The 17,411-nt window shown below is 35.9% G+C and overlaps 1 protein-coding gene across 1 annotated transcript in view; it reads left to right on the top strand.

The window, feature by feature from the left end:
- Window positions 1-17,411, top strand: part of LOC115449022 (dynein heavy chain 8, axonemal) — a 35,932-nt gene that overhangs the window by 16,195 nt on the left and 2,326 nt on the right. Inside the window, 51 exon segments of the mRNA XM_030176696.2 lie at window positions 150-278; window positions 416-621; window positions 702-840; window positions 912-1,014; window positions 1,017-1,121; window positions 1,260-1,416; window positions 1,617-1,810; window positions 1,914-2,079; window positions 2,155-2,256; window positions 2,405-2,627; window positions 2,697-2,826; window positions 3,137-3,354; window positions 3,508-3,644; window positions 3,749-3,801; window positions 3,967-4,174; window positions 4,738-4,832; window positions 4,835-4,998; window positions 5,208-5,330; window positions 5,637-5,754; window positions 6,375-6,470; window positions 6,859-6,965; window positions 7,035-7,198; window positions 7,360-7,560; window positions 8,052-8,192; window positions 8,273-8,377; window positions 8,510-8,694; window positions 8,782-8,915; window positions 9,261-9,392; window positions 9,645-9,847; window positions 9,949-10,063; window positions 10,195-10,371; window positions 10,535-10,702; window positions 10,884-10,984; window positions 11,131-11,329; window positions 11,580-11,791; window positions 12,269-12,407; window positions 12,643-12,827; window positions 13,029-13,155; window positions 13,229-13,364; window positions 13,451-13,668; window positions 13,918-14,160; window positions 14,369-14,504; window positions 14,631-14,784; window positions 14,946-15,065; window positions 15,141-15,201; window positions 15,350-15,529; window positions 15,599-15,711; window positions 15,786-15,871; window positions 15,939-16,200; window positions 16,576-16,815; window positions 17,148-17,315. Of these exon segments, the coding sequence (XP_030032556.2) occupies window positions 150-278; window positions 416-621; window positions 702-840; window positions 912-1,014; window positions 1,017-1,121; window positions 1,260-1,416; window positions 1,617-1,810; window positions 1,914-2,079; window positions 2,155-2,256; window positions 2,405-2,627; window positions 2,697-2,826; window positions 3,137-3,354; window positions 3,508-3,644; window positions 3,749-3,801; window positions 3,967-4,174; window positions 4,738-4,832; window positions 4,835-4,998; window positions 5,208-5,330; window positions 5,637-5,754; window positions 6,375-6,470; window positions 6,859-6,965; window positions 7,035-7,198; window positions 7,360-7,560; window positions 8,052-8,192; window positions 8,273-8,377; window positions 8,510-8,694; window positions 8,782-8,915; window positions 9,261-9,392; window positions 9,645-9,847; window positions 9,949-10,063; window positions 10,195-10,371; window positions 10,535-10,702; window positions 10,884-10,984; window positions 11,131-11,329; window positions 11,580-11,791; window positions 12,269-12,407; window positions 12,643-12,827; window positions 13,029-13,155; window positions 13,229-13,364; window positions 13,451-13,668; window positions 13,918-14,160; window positions 14,369-14,504; window positions 14,631-14,784; window positions 14,946-15,065; window positions 15,141-15,201; window positions 15,350-15,529; window positions 15,599-15,711; window positions 15,786-15,871; window positions 15,939-16,200; window positions 16,576-16,815; window positions 17,148-17,315 (7,778 nt within the window).

Below are 17,411 nucleotides of genomic sequence, written 5' to 3'. Positions count from 1 at the left end.
AAATAACCTAATTTGGGGATTTACATACTGTTAAGGGTTTCAGTTATTTTAATATCATTTAATAAAATTCTTTACTTATATTACTATGTCTTGACTTTATAATTATGTTGTAAGTTCGTTGCCAATATAAAATGACTTGTAACTTCTAGATTTGGCTGAACACATTATTAGATACCATGAAGGATACAGTGAGGAATATGATTGCCAATATATCTCAGACGATGGCTAGTGATCCTGAATTTGAGTTTTTAATTGGATTTTGGCACTTCCCTGGGCAGGTATGTATTTGTTCACAAGTCAATAAACTTTTTTATATCAAAGTATAGTTTTTTTAAGTGTGTATTACTTTTAATGTCATCTACTTAAGTCTTAGCATAATGCAAATAGATACGATTAGTAGCTTATTTTTCTCTAGGCTGGTCTGCTAGGAATGCAAATATTGTGGACAAGCGATGCCGAGTATGCTCTTAAGAAAGCAAGAGCGGATCGTTTCATTATGAGATTGACAAATCAAAAGAACCTCGATCTTTTGAACGGTCTTATTGACCTGACAGTAACTGACTTGGTGCCATTAGATAGAACAAGAGTTGAAACGATGATCACAATTCACGTGCATCAACGGTAAATGATATTAATAGTTCTGGTCGCATTTGTTGGTTCCTTTTAAAAATATTTGTAACTAACGTTAATTTGTTCCCCAGAGACATATTCGATGATTTAGTCCGAATGAGGATAAAATCGCCAATAGATTTTGAATGGCAGAAACAGGCTCGCTTTTATTATATTGAAGATTCAGATGATTGCATTGTATCTATTACTGATGTAGACTTCATATATCAGGTTAATCATGATATCCTATTTGGTAAGAATGATCATGTGAAAGGAAGTGCTGATTTTTTAAATGTTTGTAGAACGAGTATCTGGGTATAACGGAGCGTCTGGTGATCACGCCACTGACGGACAGATGCTACATCACGCTATCACAGGCGATAGGGATGAGTATGGGCGGTGCGCCGGCGGGCCCGCGGGCACCGGCAAGACCGAGACCACCAAGGACATGGCCCGCACGCTCGGCAAGCTCGTCATCGTGTTCAACTGCTCCGACCAGATGGATTTCAGAGGTTTTGCTGCATACAATATACTATCTCGTCTCTATTATGTTCTAAATATTTCGCAGACGTATAATGAGTGAGAATTCCATAATTGAGAATGTAATGTAGAGAAGCGCAATTTGCTAAATCTAATTCCATGTATTTCAGGTTTAGGCCGCATCTACAAAGGTTTGGCCCAATCTGGCACCTGGGGATGTTTCGATGAGTTTAACCGCATAGAGCTCCCCGTACTGTCTGTAGCTGCCCAGCAGATTTATATTTGTCTCACGGCACGAAGAGAGAAGAGAGAATTCTTTATATTCAGGTTCTGGGATTTACTATAATAGATGACTATAAATATTTATCATCATATTTTAAATGGTCACTGGTAGCACGACAAACACGACTGAAATCTGAATGGATTGGATTCAAAAACATGGATTAGTTGAAATACATTGCGTTTATAAATAAAGGGCATAATAAAAATGGTAAATATTTGCTAATAGATATGGTTTTAAATTTTAGTGACGGAGATGTAGTGAGCTTGAATCCTGAGTTCGCATTCATTATCACAATGAATCCGGGATACGCCGGCCGGCAGGAATTACCTGAAAATTTGAAAATACAGTTCCGTTCTGTAGCCATGATGGTGCCAGACAGGCAAATTATTATTCGAGTCAAACTGGCCAGTTGCGGATTTAAAGAAAACATTTTGCTGTGTAAGTCTTGTTTCTTTGGGTTATAATATTTTTTTAAATGTTTTATTATTCTGTTTATTCAATGAAGTTAAATCTTATGATCTTGTCTTTGAACATTTTACAGCGCGTAAATTCTTCACTCTGTATAAACTGTGCGAGGAGCAGTTGTCCAAGCAGGTCCATTACGATTTTGGTCTCCGGAATATTTTATCAGTACTCAGGACTATGGGCTCGCAGAAACGAGCTAATCCGGAAAGCACAGAAGAAAACATCATGATGAGAGTATTAAAGTACGAATTAAAACCGACTGTTTATAGGAATGTGTAAATTTGGACATGACATATTTATCGACTTTTGTGTTGCAGAGAAATGAATGTGTCAAAATTAGTAGACGAGGATGAGCCGCTGTTCGTGTCGTTGATTGAAGATTTGTTCCCTGGCATGAAGCTCAGTCAAACTGTACACAGGTTAGAATGATAATGAAACTTAAAATTTTGGAGTTTTCTTGTAAACTAACCTTATCTGCAACTGTTTTTATCGATGATTATAAGTTTATCATTCCGTTTCTATAAACTTTTATTTTTGTATTTTTGTTAATATTGATGTCATTTTTAGGGAAATGCAACGAGCAATAATTTTAATAACGGAAAGAACCGGTCTTGTGAATCATCCTGATTGGAATTTAAAGATCATTCAATTGTATGAGACGTCATTGGTGCGTCACGGTCTGATGACTATGGGTCCCACTGGATCCGGGAAGACAACCTGCATACATACGTTGATGGCAGCGCTGACTGAAGTTGGAAGACCTCATAGAGAAATGAGAATGAATCCGAAGGCAAATAAATGTCCATTTTACGTTTTATAAATTTTGTAATTAATAAAATCTATTAAATATATATTGCAGGCTATAACTGCTCCGCAAATGTTTGGCCGTTTGGACGTCGCCACCAATGACTGGACGGACGGTATATTTTCAACTTTGTGGAGACGAGCATTGAAAGTCAAAAAATCTGATACCACTTGGATTGTGTTAGGTATGGTTATTTACAACTTTGGTACTATCGTAAATATATATTATAAAACAAAGTACCCTTTTTTGTCTGTCTGTACGTTATCGATTTTCTCAAAACCTACTGTACGGATTTTTATGAAATTTGGTATGGAGATAGTTTGAGACCCTGGAAAGAATATAGGCTACTCATTTTATATATTTCTGGGGAAATATATATAGTAGGACATTTATCTTGGAACACTCCTTCACATGGGCGAAGCTGCGAGCAAAAACTAGTACTTTTATATAGTCTGTATAAAATATCCAATATAACAAATAAATTTTATCAAAAGATGGCCCAGTCGATGCGGTGTGGATAGAAAATCTAAATTCAGTATTAGACGACAATAAAACGCTGACTCTCGCCAACGGAGACCGCATCACGATGGCTTCGAACAGTAAGCTCGTGTTCGAGCCTGACAACGTGGACAATGCCTCTCCTGCGACCGTCAGTAGGATGGGAATGGTGTTCCTGTCTTCTTCTGTGTTGAGATGGCAACCTGTTTTGGAGGTGAAACTATTTTTATTGGGAAAACTAACATTATACCTACTATTTGTATTGTGAAGCGTAAGATCATACGAATTAAACAGATCAAATACTTCAACTAATTTTATAATTAGGTCATCCTTATTGTTAACCATTAACATTTTTTTTTTATATCAGGGCTGGTTAAAAAAGAGATCACAAAAAGAATCTGACTCGCTTCGCAACGCATTTAACAAAGTGTATGATGAAGTGCATTCGTTCGTACAACAAAGGTTACCTGTTAAAATGAAATTACTAGAGGCCATTTACGTAAGGTATTATCTTTTTAACTATGTACTTATTTTGTGAATCGAATGAGCATTTTGTTTACTGTGTGGTAATTTTGGTCATAAGTAATAATGATTTTATAACTTTGCAGGCAGTGCATCGACGTGTTGATTGGTTTGCTGCAAATAGAAATTCCAGGTGGCAGTAAGTGTTTTTGTAAAATGCATTTAGTTTAATTTTATAGGTCTGAAAAATTTAGTATGGAGTATTTAAAGATTAATATCAACTTCGCTATTAATACTACGCTAAGATATTCAACAATCCAAATTGTGAAAATGAGGTAATAAACGATTGTCACATTACCTTCAGAGATGCACACGGATCGTCACTTAGAGCGATTGTTCATATTCGCGATGATGTGGTCGCTGGGCGCGGTGTTAGAGCTAGACGCGCGCACGCGCATGGCGGAGTTTATGACTAAGCTGCCCGTGAAGATGGACTGGCCCGGCGCCAAGTCCAAAGAGTGGATCATGCCGTTCGAGTACATGGTCAACGAGACTGGAGTGTGGCAGCACTGGTAAGGTTTCAAAGTTGTGGTAGTGGTAGGTCCTATGGTCACAATGGAAGGTTGTTAGGTAAGTATCAGAGATAGAAGAAGGGACTGTAACGTCTGTAGACCGGCTTGGTGACTCGACTTGGTGACTTGACTCCATTAGATCACAAAATTCGTCTTTTTGACATTGCGTGGATAAATGAAACCATATGCTTGTCTCCTTGAAAATAATAATATATCACAAGTTAATCTAACTAAATATGTAAAATAAGAAAGTGTTACTTTGAAATAAATTAAATAATAAGTAATTTTAATTGTACATGTCCTAAGGGCCACTACTATTACGTGAAGAGAATTTGTCGGAGCGACAACATCATACTTTTAGTTAGAAATACACCTAAACACACTATATTAAAAATTAATTATTAAATTATCAAAAGAAACAAAACTAAAACTGAGATTTTTGTCTAAAATATTAGTTATTCCTGTATAATTATTGGCTCAGAGACAGCAGAGGTAAAGAAAAATATGTAGTTTCATTTAGTAATGTAAAAATGACCCCATATAATATTTGTTGTTTCTTGTAGGTCGGATATTGTGGAAGATTATTATTACCCACCGGACAGCGTACCAGAATACGCATCGATTCTAGTTCCAAATATTGATAACGTTTGCATATCGTTTTGATTAACACAATAGCTAAACAGAATAAGGCTGTACTATTGATCGGTGAGCAGGGCACTGCAAAGACTGTCATGTTGAAAAGTTATATGCAGAAGTACGACAACGAAGTGAAACTGTACAAGATGATTAACTTTTCATCTGCTACTACGCCGAATATGTTCCAGGTGATATAGATTAATTTATATTTTGTATTGTGAATTCTTTAATATAATTTTAAGCTAAATAAATAGAATGATAGATTTCGTTCCAATTGCTAGATGACCCAATTAGCATTAGTGGATGAAATAGATTCAAGCCTGTCGTTTGACATCATAATAATAACCCTCAGTATGGGAAAATTCTTTGAAATATGAATGTTATTTTTTTGTAATAGAGAATTATTGAGTCGTACGTAGAGAAGCGCGTCGGTATGACGTACGGCCCGCCTGGAAACCGAGCCATGACCGTGTTTGTAGACGACATCAACATGCCCGTCGTTAATGAATGGGGTGATCAGGTGAGATGTCGCTGTTATGACAAAATTGATTTTATGCAATATTAAACGACTTATTGATAAATTATTTAAAACATTCAAGTAAAGAAGAGCCAGTGTTTAATAGAAATATCGGTGAAATGTACAGTGCAAGTGAAACAATTATATTGGCATATTACATTTCTGTCCATCTCAATTAAATCTAGTTTAATTTTTGTCGAGATCAATTCTATTAATAGTGTAACATATTTTTTATGGACGAATTTAGATTTAGGATCCCAAAGCCTTTAGGGTACTGGTCTGTTATTAGGTACTTTTACTGCTTCGTAGGTGACAAATGAAATAGTAAGGCAAATGATGGAGTGTGGTGGATTCTATTCATTGGAAAAGCCCGGAGACTTCACTACAATAGCTGACATTCAGATGTTTGGGGCAATGATACATCCAGGTTTGATTTTGGGATATTATGTAGTATAAAATGCTTTTTTGCAATACAGTTGTTAGACAGTAGTACCTTTTTCTCATTATCCAGTTGGCCAGTTGATAATACTCTTGTTTATTGTGTAAGCGGCGATAGCCTAGTTGGGTGTGGAATGGACTGCCGAGACGAATGTCCGCAGTTTCAAAACCCAAGGGCAGACACCTCTGACTTTTCTAAAAATTATGTGTGTTTTTTTTTTGTCTATTATGCTTTTAAGGAAACGGTAAAGGAAAACGTGAGAAAGCCTGCATACCTGGGAAATTCTCTATAGGAATGTTGAGGGTGTGTGAAGTCCTACCAGTCCGCACTAGGCCCGCGTGATGGGCTATGATATAATCCCTCTCAGTAGTAGAGGAGGCCCTTGCCCAGCAGTGGGATAATATAACACAGGGCTGATTTATTATTATATTGTTGTGAATTGTAAATATTGCGGTCCTCTCGCTGCGATGATCTGTCCTACGCCTGTCGCATAGCTATCCGCAATGCAGAGCTCAGAATATTTATGTGACGTAGATAGATAGCCGCAATTAATATTGATTTCGCATCCATTTGCAACATAGTCTGGTAAAGTGGTTTTGGTGTTACAGGTGGCGGACGAAATGATATTCCACCGCGTTTAAAGAGACAATTTAATATCTTTAATTGCACTTTGCCCAGTAATATATCAATGGATCGTATATTTGGTAATGTTTGATAATTGTTAAGTATTTTCTACGTTGTTTTTCCATGAATACCTTATAAGTATATATTTTTTAAATTTTTTCATATTATTCTAAGGTTTAATAATAATATAATTTAGTACAACAGAATATCACTTTTTTGTTTGTTTGCCAATTTTACCGTTAATAATGTCACAAAAAAAATCTGCAACTTTATTTAATTTATATAAATAATGTACTTGGTACTCTTACTCGTAGTCAAGGTATATAAATTATCCGCCAAACGTATTTTCATCTTATGAGAGCGAAGCTATTGCTATATCGAGCATAAGTTCTAATTACAGGTCACTCACGTGTGCTTCTTCGAATCGACAGATTAGGTTTCATAACAATCTCTTTGTAACATTTGTAGAAACTATAAGCGCTGGCTATTTCTGCAAGACGCGATTTGACAAGAAGATCGTGGACTTCATGCCGAGGCTTGTCCCAGTTACTCGCATGATTTGGCAACAGACAAAGGTAATAAGCCGAAGAAAAACAATGCTAATAAATTATGTTGGTTATTAGTAATTAATGACATGACCACAGGTAAAAATGTTACCGACGCCAGCTAAGTTTCACTATGTGTTCAATCTGCGAGATTTGTCTCGTATTTGGGAAGGAATATTATTTATCAAGAAGGATGAACTTCAAAACGTCAAAACTGCTCTGAAGCTTTGGTTCCACGAGTGTTTAAGGGTTATATCGGATAGGTGAGTTTCCTGACAACAGTAATATTAGTTTCGTGAGAAATTCCAATGTTGTGGTCGTCTGTTCCGAGTAATCGAATTAAAGTTAGGGTTTGTTTTTTATAGACAATAATAACTATTACATTATTTTATGATAAATTGCCTTCATATTTTTTGCCAATTAGATTTACGACATTTGACGACAAGGATTGGTTCGTGGCTAATTTCTGGAAGACAGCCGCTCAAGAGATGCCGGATATAGTGGGTGAATTTCCCGAAGAGGAGACGTTTTTTGTTAACTTTTTGCGTGAGCCAGTGGAACCTACGGGCGACGAGGAAGAAGATTTCAGCACTGACGCGCCCAAGATTTATGAAGAACTGCCATCGTGAGTCATCTTAATATGGCGTTACTAAATGAAACCAAGTTCTCGTCTACTTGAAATTAACACTTTTCATATAGTGGTTCTAAACGTAAAAATAAAATAACTATTGTAATAAAATAAATTACGAAAGAAAAGAAAAATTACATACCTAATGCCTACTACTATAATTAAAAATTATGATTAATAAAATATATTATGACAATAATACCAGACCTGTATTGTAAACTGTCCCACTACTGGGCACGGTCATCTACTACTAAGAGTGATTGGGCGTTAGTCCATCAAGCTGAACTAGTAAGGATTGGCAAATTTCACATACCTTCGAAATTCTTATAGAGATGCAGGTTTCCTTACATTATTTTCTTTCACCGTTAAAGTAAGCGATAATCCACAAAGAATACATACATAATTTTAGAAAAATCAGACATGCGTGCCTGTGGACATTCGTTAAAAGAAGGAATATTTTGAATATGAAAATTATTGATCGTTCCCAGGTGGGATTTTGTACTAATGAAGCTTAAACAGTTCCAAGAACAATTCAATGAACAAGTCCGAGGCGCACATCTGGATCTAGTGTTCTTCCATGATGCGATGGTTCATTTATTCATAGTATCGAGAATTATAAATACACCTCGGTACGTATTTATTTCTTGCGAACCCTTCTTTCCTTATATTAGTAATCGTTTATAATAATCGTTGAAATAATATATTTCAGAGGCAATGCTCTGCTTGTGGGAGTAGGCGGTTCCGGCAAGCAGAGCTTGACGAAATTGGCTTCTTACATAGCAAACTTCCAGTTCTACCAAATCACTCTTACAAGGTATGCGCAGAACGACAAGCCATAATTTTAAACTATAATACTGACTGGGTTTTCCACTGATGTTTTATATTCCAGTAACAAATGCCACGTGAGTAATTTTTTTATATTCTTGGTAATGCATTTATGTTGTAGGACCTACAACGTGGGCAATTTTATGGACGATATAAAATTGTTGTATCGTATAGCTGGTTTGCAGGGGCAAGGCATAACATTCATATTCACAGATAACGACATCAAGGATGAGCAATTCCTCGAGTTCTTGAACAACATTCTCAGCTCGGGAGAAATTGCTAACCTCTTCCCTAAAGATGAGATGGGTAAATTTTAAATTGATAATATTGTAATTCTGTGTATCTTCATTAATATCAGGTATAATAATAAAGTAATAAAACTATCCTTGATAGATGAAATACTAAACGAACTGACTCCAATAATGAAAAAGTACGCACCCAAGAGGATCCCGGTGCCGGATATATTGTACGAATACTTTATCATGCGCTCTAGATCTAACCTGCACGTGGTGTTGTGCTTCTCTCCAGTACGTATCACAATACGCACCTTCTACAAGGCTGTTCTAGACGCAGCGTCAGTTATATGTAGATAATATCTGTCGTATAAAGTTTTGTGCAGTCGGATCTAAATCCAAACTATACACCAAAATTGCACGTAGTTGAACATATTGTTCATAGTTTGCTGGCAGTCAAAATGTTGTACCTCTTCTGTTAGCAGTCAAGAAGTAGTAAGCTTCATGTTTATATTAGTGTATGCAATCACAGGAAATACTTTTGTATTTTTGTCGTTCGATTTGTAGAAACTTCAACGTTACAGGATGGTCGATAAAGTAATTTGTACTTTGTTAAATTTATGTATTATATTTTTATAGGTAGGAGAAAAATTCCGCAGCAGAGCGCTAAAGTTCCCTGGACTTATTTCGGGGTCCACAATGGATTGGTTCCAGAAATGGCCTAGGGTTGCGCTTATTGAAGTGGCACTTCACTTCTTGTCCGATTTTCATGTGAGTCATGTCATCCTTCGTGATGCTAATAAAGGACACGGTTTAGTTTTCCTAAAAATAGAAATAAAAATAGTTTGTACATGATTCGTAGATATTTGTTTTTAACCTCAGTGCTGCGATTGAAAGAATTTTATTGTTGTTCCGGATACCGAGGATTTAGACTCGTTAGGGGCATGTTCGAGATGGTTGGTGTAATCGTAGTTTTTTTATATCATATTATTTACGATAATTATTTCGAATTTTTGACATTAGGTGGTATGTTCAGCGGAGACAAAACAACAGCTGATTGAGATAATGGGTATGGTGCAAGATAATGTGGCGGACACTTGCTTAACGTACTATGACAGATTTAGGAGGCAGACCCATGTCACTCCTAAGTCATATTTATCGTTTTTGGAGGGCTACAAAGTGCTGTATAAAGAGAAACACGTACAAATTGCCGAGATGGCGCGCAGGTATAATATCACGACTTTTTTGTATGGGTTGTATCCTGTCGGCATTTTAATCAAAATCGATGAATGTGGGGTTAGATTGGTATATACAATTTATTATTCAGAATGACAACCGGCCTGGATAAACTGGTAGAAGCGGCAGCTAGCGTAGACGTCTTAAAAAAGGAGTTGGAACTGAAAGAGTTGGAAATTAAGGAGGCTACAGCAAAAGCTGAAGAGGTAATGTGTGAATACAAGATCTAAAAAGTATTACTGTAGTTTATACATTAATATACATTAGTCACTGTCGTAGTAAATTATTAAAAAGAAAAAACAAACCATTACGTTGATTGTCTTAATATATCACTTAGGTGTTAGCTGCGGTGGCGGAGTCGGCCGCTGCAGCTGAAGTGGTGAAAGCCGAGGTGATGGATGTGAAGGACCGCGCAGTGAAGCTGGTCAGCGTCATAGCTGCCGAGACGGCTGTCGCAGAAGAAAAATTGGCCGCTGCCAAACCTGCTCTTGATGCTGCTGAGGCCGCGTTACAGGTTACAAAATATTATCAGCATTGTTATTATTAATTCATTCATTCCACATTTAGGAATCACAATATTATTGACCCAACAAATGCATTTTCAGGGGAAATGTCAATATTATTTTGTCTTATCGGTTATTAATTTAAGTAATGACATTATTTTTCAAAACTGACAGACAATTAATGCTGCTGATATTGCAACGGTGAGGAAATTGGGTAAACCGCCGTATTTGATTACACTCATTATGGACGCTGTCATACTGTTGTTCAGAAAAAGGATCGATCCTATTAAGCCGGACCCTGAGAGGCAATTTTTAACGGCTTCGTGGGCTGAGTCGCTGAAGGTTTGTATTGAAAAGTAACACTACACTTCAAAATGTTCAAATATAATATAATAAGAAAGTAACATATTTTATTTTTTATACTTGAGATGTGAATGACGAAACGGGCAAGCTTATTTAATGTTAAATAGTAGTTTTTGAATATGATATTTTATTTGGCTATATGTATCTATGATTTTCATAGGTTATGGCAGATTCGAGGTTCCTAAATAATCTCAAATTCTATCCCAAAGACGAGATCAATGCTGAAATGATTGATTTGTTGCAACCCTACTTCGGTTTCAGGTACGACTTTCAAATCATGTTTCTAACATTTCCCAATTCTTTCCATTACGTTATCCAGTAATTCGCTTTAGTTATAATGATTACCGATTAAGGAAATAGTGATAAATATTTTCAAATTTCATTTCTAATTTTTATTATGTCCGTAGCGGGTATACGTTTGAAGCAGCGAAGGTAGCTTGCGGTAATGTAGCCGGTTTGATATCATGGACTATCGCTATGGCTCAATTTTATTCGGTTAATAAAGATGTATTGCCGCTAAAAGCTAATTTAGCTATAATGCAAGGCAAATATCAGTCCGCTAAGAAAGAGTTAGAGGCTGCTGAAGCTCAGTTAGCGGCTAAAGAGGTAAGTACTATCATAGTAATTTAGCAGACCGCCCTAGTGTACTTAATAATTGAAGATTAAGAATTTACAAATAGCAATTTGCTGTTGAGTTTTGACAAAAACAACCACACTTGACAAACCTTTTGCCAATGAATGTTCTATACAGAGATTGTGGCAGTCAATCCCATGAATTAAAATTTTTGTGTCAGTGAATACGAGTACATTGTTTTAGTAGTGTTAATTACTACATTAAAATCACAAATCCCCGTAGCTGGAGTTAGCTGAAGTACAAAAAATGTTTGACGTAGCGATGACGCTCAAGCAAGCGGTGTTGGACGACGCGGCCAAGTGCCAGCAGAAGATGGACGCCGCCACCGCTCTCATTAATGGGCTCAGTGGCGAGCGAGTCCGGTGGACTGAACAGTCAGCGTTGTTCAAGTCGGAAATTGAGCGGCTAGTTGGCGATATACTGTTGCTTACAGGGTGTGTTTTGTTATACGTACAGACAGCCACGAAAGTAGATAAACAAATTCAAAACTTCAAATCGACTAAACTTTCTGTCTGTCTCAACAGTGTCTTCTTCACTAAAAGTAACTTCATAGGGTTTAATCTATTTTAGATAGAGAAATAACAATTTTTTGATTAAGTAAATGTGCAGAAGCGTTTTTAAGTTTTTAATGTTTTCTACTACTTTTGTGGCTACATGTTCTTTTTATGGGATTCTATAGACAATTGCACCATAGAGAATAGTAATGTGATATTTCTGCATGTTTCATATGTTTTAAAAGCATATTTTTTAATCATTGGTTTTCAGCAGTCAATAGGTCTTATCAATATTACCTAATTATTGTGATTGAATTGCTTAACAAAAGGCTAGTTAGAGTTAAGAGAGTCAAGTTTGATATATTTGGATGACGAATTGAAATTTTTTAAATAAGAATTGGTGTACCACGATTTCAGATTTTTGTCATATTCTGGACCCTTCAACCAAGAATTCCGATCTTTGCTAATAAGTAATTGGTTAACTGAATTACTGAGAAGAAAAATACCAGTGTCTATGAATTTGAACATCACTGAGCAGCTTACGGATACTGCCACGGTACATTTCCTATTTGTGAAAGTATTTATATTAAAAGGAAACACTAAAACTTAATTGCCTCCATCTTTCAAATGTCATAATTCACAGCTTTACCTTAATGAACCATATTGATATTTGTATTCACGCTCAATGTACGCTTTAGTCACACCAGCGTAAAATTCTAGTAATAATGTAAAGACGAACATACTTTGGCATTTAAAATTGTTTAGCGATATTTTCCTTTTCAAATCCGTAGATTGGCGACTGGAATCTGTGTGGATTGCCTACAGACGAGTTGTCGATACAGAACGGCATTATTGTTACGAAGGCGTCACGGTTTCCTCTTCTCATCGACCCGCAGACACAGGGCAAAAACTGGATTAAAAACATGGAGAAATACAATGAACTTATTGTTACTACTTTGAATCATAAATATTTTAGGTAATTTTATTGACATGTCGAATTTATTCCTCTGTGATCTCTTTGTATATTTGTTTAAAAATACTTTACATAGTATTATTAATGCACATAGTCGCAATATCGAAATCTTTATACAACTAACTAGCTTTTGCGTTATATTATAGTGTAGAGTATACATATAGATGATTTTTGTTTATGTGATGTTTGTATAAAATGTTATAGAAATCACATGGAAGATTGTGTGTCACTAGGAAGACCTTTACTTATCGAAGATGTTGCTGAAGAACTTGATCCAGCTTTGGATAATATTCTAGAAAGGAATTATATCAAAATTGGATCTTCTTACAAGGTTATAGATTTCAAAATGGGTGTCTTGTTAAACGTTGTACGAAAAGATGTCGCTATATTTGTTTAAATTGTAGGTGAGGTTAGGTGACAAAGAAATTGATGTTACGGCTGGTCATAAAATATACATTACAACAAAGCTTCCAAATCCCGCGTACACTCCAGAGATTTCAGCACGAACTTCAATCATTGATTTTACTGTAACTATGCAAGGTATTATAAATTTGTTTGATATAATTAAGTGTTTTATAATTTTACGAAAAACACAAATCTTTTCTAATTTTACCATGTGGTATAAGGTTTGGAGGATCAATTACTGGGTCGAGTGATCTTAACGGAGAAGGCAGAGATGGAGGCAGAACGTACTCAGTTGATTATGGACGTAACCGCAAACCGACGAAAGATGCAAGAGTTGGAAGCCAATCTGTTGCACAAACTGACGACTATACAAGGATCGCTAGTAGAGGACGTGTCTTTGATTCAAGTGTTGAACGTCACGAAGGCTACTGCTACTGAGGTTAACAACTGTGCTATTAAACTTTTGCTCATGTTTTATGTAAATAATGATAATAATAATTTATTGGCAACGAACACGGTACAAGAAGTTGTTATATAATAACACCTTTTAAATAAAATTAACACCATTTAACACAAGTTAACATCATTTAAAATTTTTCAAGCTACGATGAAAATCTAAAGGTAATTTTTCTATGTTCACTTATTACGGAGAGTTCTGTATTTCGTTAAAAGTAACAAACCAATGTAGGTGAGAGAAAAACTAGACGTTGCCAAAGAAACTGAGATAAAAATCAACGCGGCACGAGAAGAGTTCCGTCCTGTAGCTACAAGAGGATCGGTGTTGTACTTCTTGGTCTGCAACATGTCGCTCGTATGTAACATGTATCAGACGTCGCTGGCGCAGTTTCTGGAGAGGTTTGACATATCTATGGAAAGGTCGCCTCAGAGCCCCATAACAAGTAGGAGAATTGGATTCATCATTGAATATTTGGTAAAATCGTATTTTATTTAGATATGAAGTTTGAAGTAGTATATCACCTTTTGTCTTTTTTTTGAGAATAAAATTCTTTCACCTGAGTATTAACCGATTTCAAAAACCAGAGAGGTTCTAAATTTTTTGTTAATAATTCTATATTTTGCCTACTTAAATAGTTCTAGGGATTTTTTTAAGAAATAAGCAAAATATTAATCCTTTCTAGACATACGACGTGTTCAAGTACATCAGTCGCGGATTTTATGAAAAGCACAAATATTTGTTTACTATACTGCTGACTTTAAAAATAGATTTGCAGAAAGAATACATAAATTATGACGAATTTCAAACCTTGATTAAAGGTAAGCATTTGCCTAAGCAAATAACAACTATATAGTTGTGGTTTCTTTCTTATAGATGAATGTAATATATATTTGGTTGGCTCTCTGATATTAAAATCATTTTGATTTGTGGTTGTTTTCCCTTAGGCGGTGCTGCATTGGATCTGAATGCTTGCCCACCCAAACCCTTCAAATGGGTCACGGACATGTCTTGGTTAAATTTGGTGCAATTGAGCGGTTTACGGCAGTTTACCAATATTTTAAACCAGGTGGCTAATAATGAGAAAGGATGGAAAAATTGGTGAGCTCACACTGCCATTATCATTGATCAAACAGACTTAGTAACACTAAGTGTTGGTACTCATCCTCATTTACCAATGAAATACGTCTGTGTCTAATCTAGGTTGAATCTTTAAAATATACTCTTTTATATGGTTTAAATAACAATATGGTTGTTTCTAGGTTTGACAAAGAAGCACCAGAAGACGAGCCCTTACCCGATGGATATCATACACTAGATGTTTACAGGAAGTTGCTTGTTGTTCGTTCCTGGTCTCCCGATCGTACCCTAGCGCAGAGTTTGTAAGCTCACTAGTCATGTAAGATTAAGTTATTATAAGTAGATTTTTGTCATACAATATTGCCCGTTTTTTTCAGGAAATATGTTTGTTCATCAATGGGAGCTAGATTTTCAGAAGCTGTGATTGTCAATTATGAGGTTAGTTATTTTTTATTTTCACCACATTACTATTTTTTGACTTGTATTAATCTAGGTAAGTTGGTATTTAGTTTTGATAAAATAGATGCTTCTAGTAAAGTAATAAAAACATTGAGCCAGCGTTTCAATTCTTTCTGATCATACTTAGCAAATGGTGATGGAAGCTCGACCGCTAGTGCCGCTTATTGGGTTCTTGGCGATGGGTTCTGACCCTACTCCTTCCATCGAAGGGACTGCCAAGCGGCTGGAATGTCTCTGCTCCTCTATATCAATGGGTCAAGGTCAGGAAGTACATGCAAGAAAATTAATTGATCGCGGCATTAACGAGGTAAACTTGAGCAAGCTTCTCATTATAATGAACTGTTTTATACCAATTAAAAATAAAATTGGATTACAGGGATTATGGGTGCTTCTTCAAAATTGTCACTTGGGTTTAGAGTATATGGTTGAGATTATGGAACAATTTGCTGAACTAGAAAAAACTCCGGAAAAGGTTCACGAAACGTTTAGGTAAGTTTATTTTTTAATTTTATTTCTTAATATTTATTAACGTAATACAGTAGGTAATTATTTTATCTTTTTAGACTGTGGATCACTACAGAAGTGCATGATAAGTTCCCAATCACTTTACTCCAGATGTCTATAAAGTATACTTGTGAACCGCCATCAGGTAACTTACCAACATATTAACTTTTATTATGAATTGGTAGTTGTTTGCTGACTGATATTTTTGATAGGTATAAAAGCCGGGTTGATGCGGACATATGATTCGATGAGCCAAGACTTCCTAGACTACAGTGACAGTCCGTTCTATTTACCGCTTATTTATACGATATCCTTCTTGCACACTGTGGTACAAGAGAGACGCAAGTTCGGCCCACTCGGGTGGAACATACCTTACGAGTTCAATTCTGCGGATTGGTTGTCGTGTTGTATGTTTGTGCAGAATCATTTGGACGGGTTGGAACAGGGACAGACTATCAGTTGGACTACTGTAAGGTAAGCTGCACAAGAAGGTAGGTCAGATATTTTACACTCGACACATTTTCTCAAAATTTCTATATATGTTGCCAATTGACCAATGAGACAATGATTTTTTAATGAAATCATTTTAGCGTTAGTGTAGTAACATAGTACATAGTTTTATAGTCATCCAAATAAGTAGCTGAACAAATTTGAAGCTTCAAATCATCTATAAAATTTTGTGTTGTCAGCAAAATCAATTTTTCTTCACAAAAATAAAATAAAGGATTTATTTTACTTCAATCATAGAAAACAAAAACTTTAAACTGAATGTGTAAAGGGGATTTATAGTTCTGTTTTTGTTGGGTTACTTGTGGCTGACTGTACGTAATTGCATGACTATCCCTCTAGATACATGGTATCGGCTGTCCAATACGGAGGTCGTGTTACTGATGACTATGACAATCGGTTACTCGGCACCTTCTGTCGCGTGTGGTTCACCGACCAACTATTTACGGAGGATTTCCAGTTCTACAAGGGTTACGGAATTATGAAGTTCAAGAACATTCCAGAATATCTTGAAGAGATTGATAAAATGAAGACTGTTGATCCACCGCAAGCTTACGGACTGCATACTAATGCAGATATTACGTAAAATAATAATTTATATATAAAGTTTGAATGACATTGAAAGTATATGAAGTCTTGTGTAGGTTGTCATAATTAATGTATTCAATGAAAACGTAACTTAAATCATACATATTTTTGATTCCTAAGACTCGGGCCGGTAAAATAGAGGATCACACAAGCCTTTCTGCAGAGATCGATCTGATTGTTTTTAGTTTTATAGCAAGATTGTTGTAACAAAGGAACATTATAATAATTATTGCTGTGAAGAAAGACTTAAAATGCATTGTAGTGATCATATTAGCTTGTAGCAAAACCATTTGTAATACCTATTAAGTACGAAATTCGGGTTACAGGTACCAACGCAGTAAGACTCAGGAATTGTTGGATACAATCCTCTCTATACAACCCAAAGAGTCTAGTTCTGGTGGTGGAGAGACCCGCGAGGCTTCAGTTTATAGACAATCTAAAGAGATGCTGGACAAAGTTCCGCCCAATTTCGACCCACATGAGGTCAAGGAGAGGTACTCATATAATAAATTACACTTGAGACTGTACTGTGAAATATATTTTCCCAATTTTTACTGGTCTCGTAAAAGTCAAGTAAGGTGCTTAAATAC

Source organism: Manduca sexta, chromosome 25, assembly GCF_014839805.1.
Source record: "Manduca sexta isolate Smith_Timp_Sample1 chromosome 25, JHU_Msex_v1.0, whole genome shotgun sequence".
In the NCBI taxonomy this organism is placed as follows: Eukaryota; Metazoa; Arthropoda; class Insecta; order Lepidoptera; family Sphingidae; genus Manduca; species Manduca sexta.
This window is presented reverse-complemented; position numbering and strand designations above follow the sequence as displayed.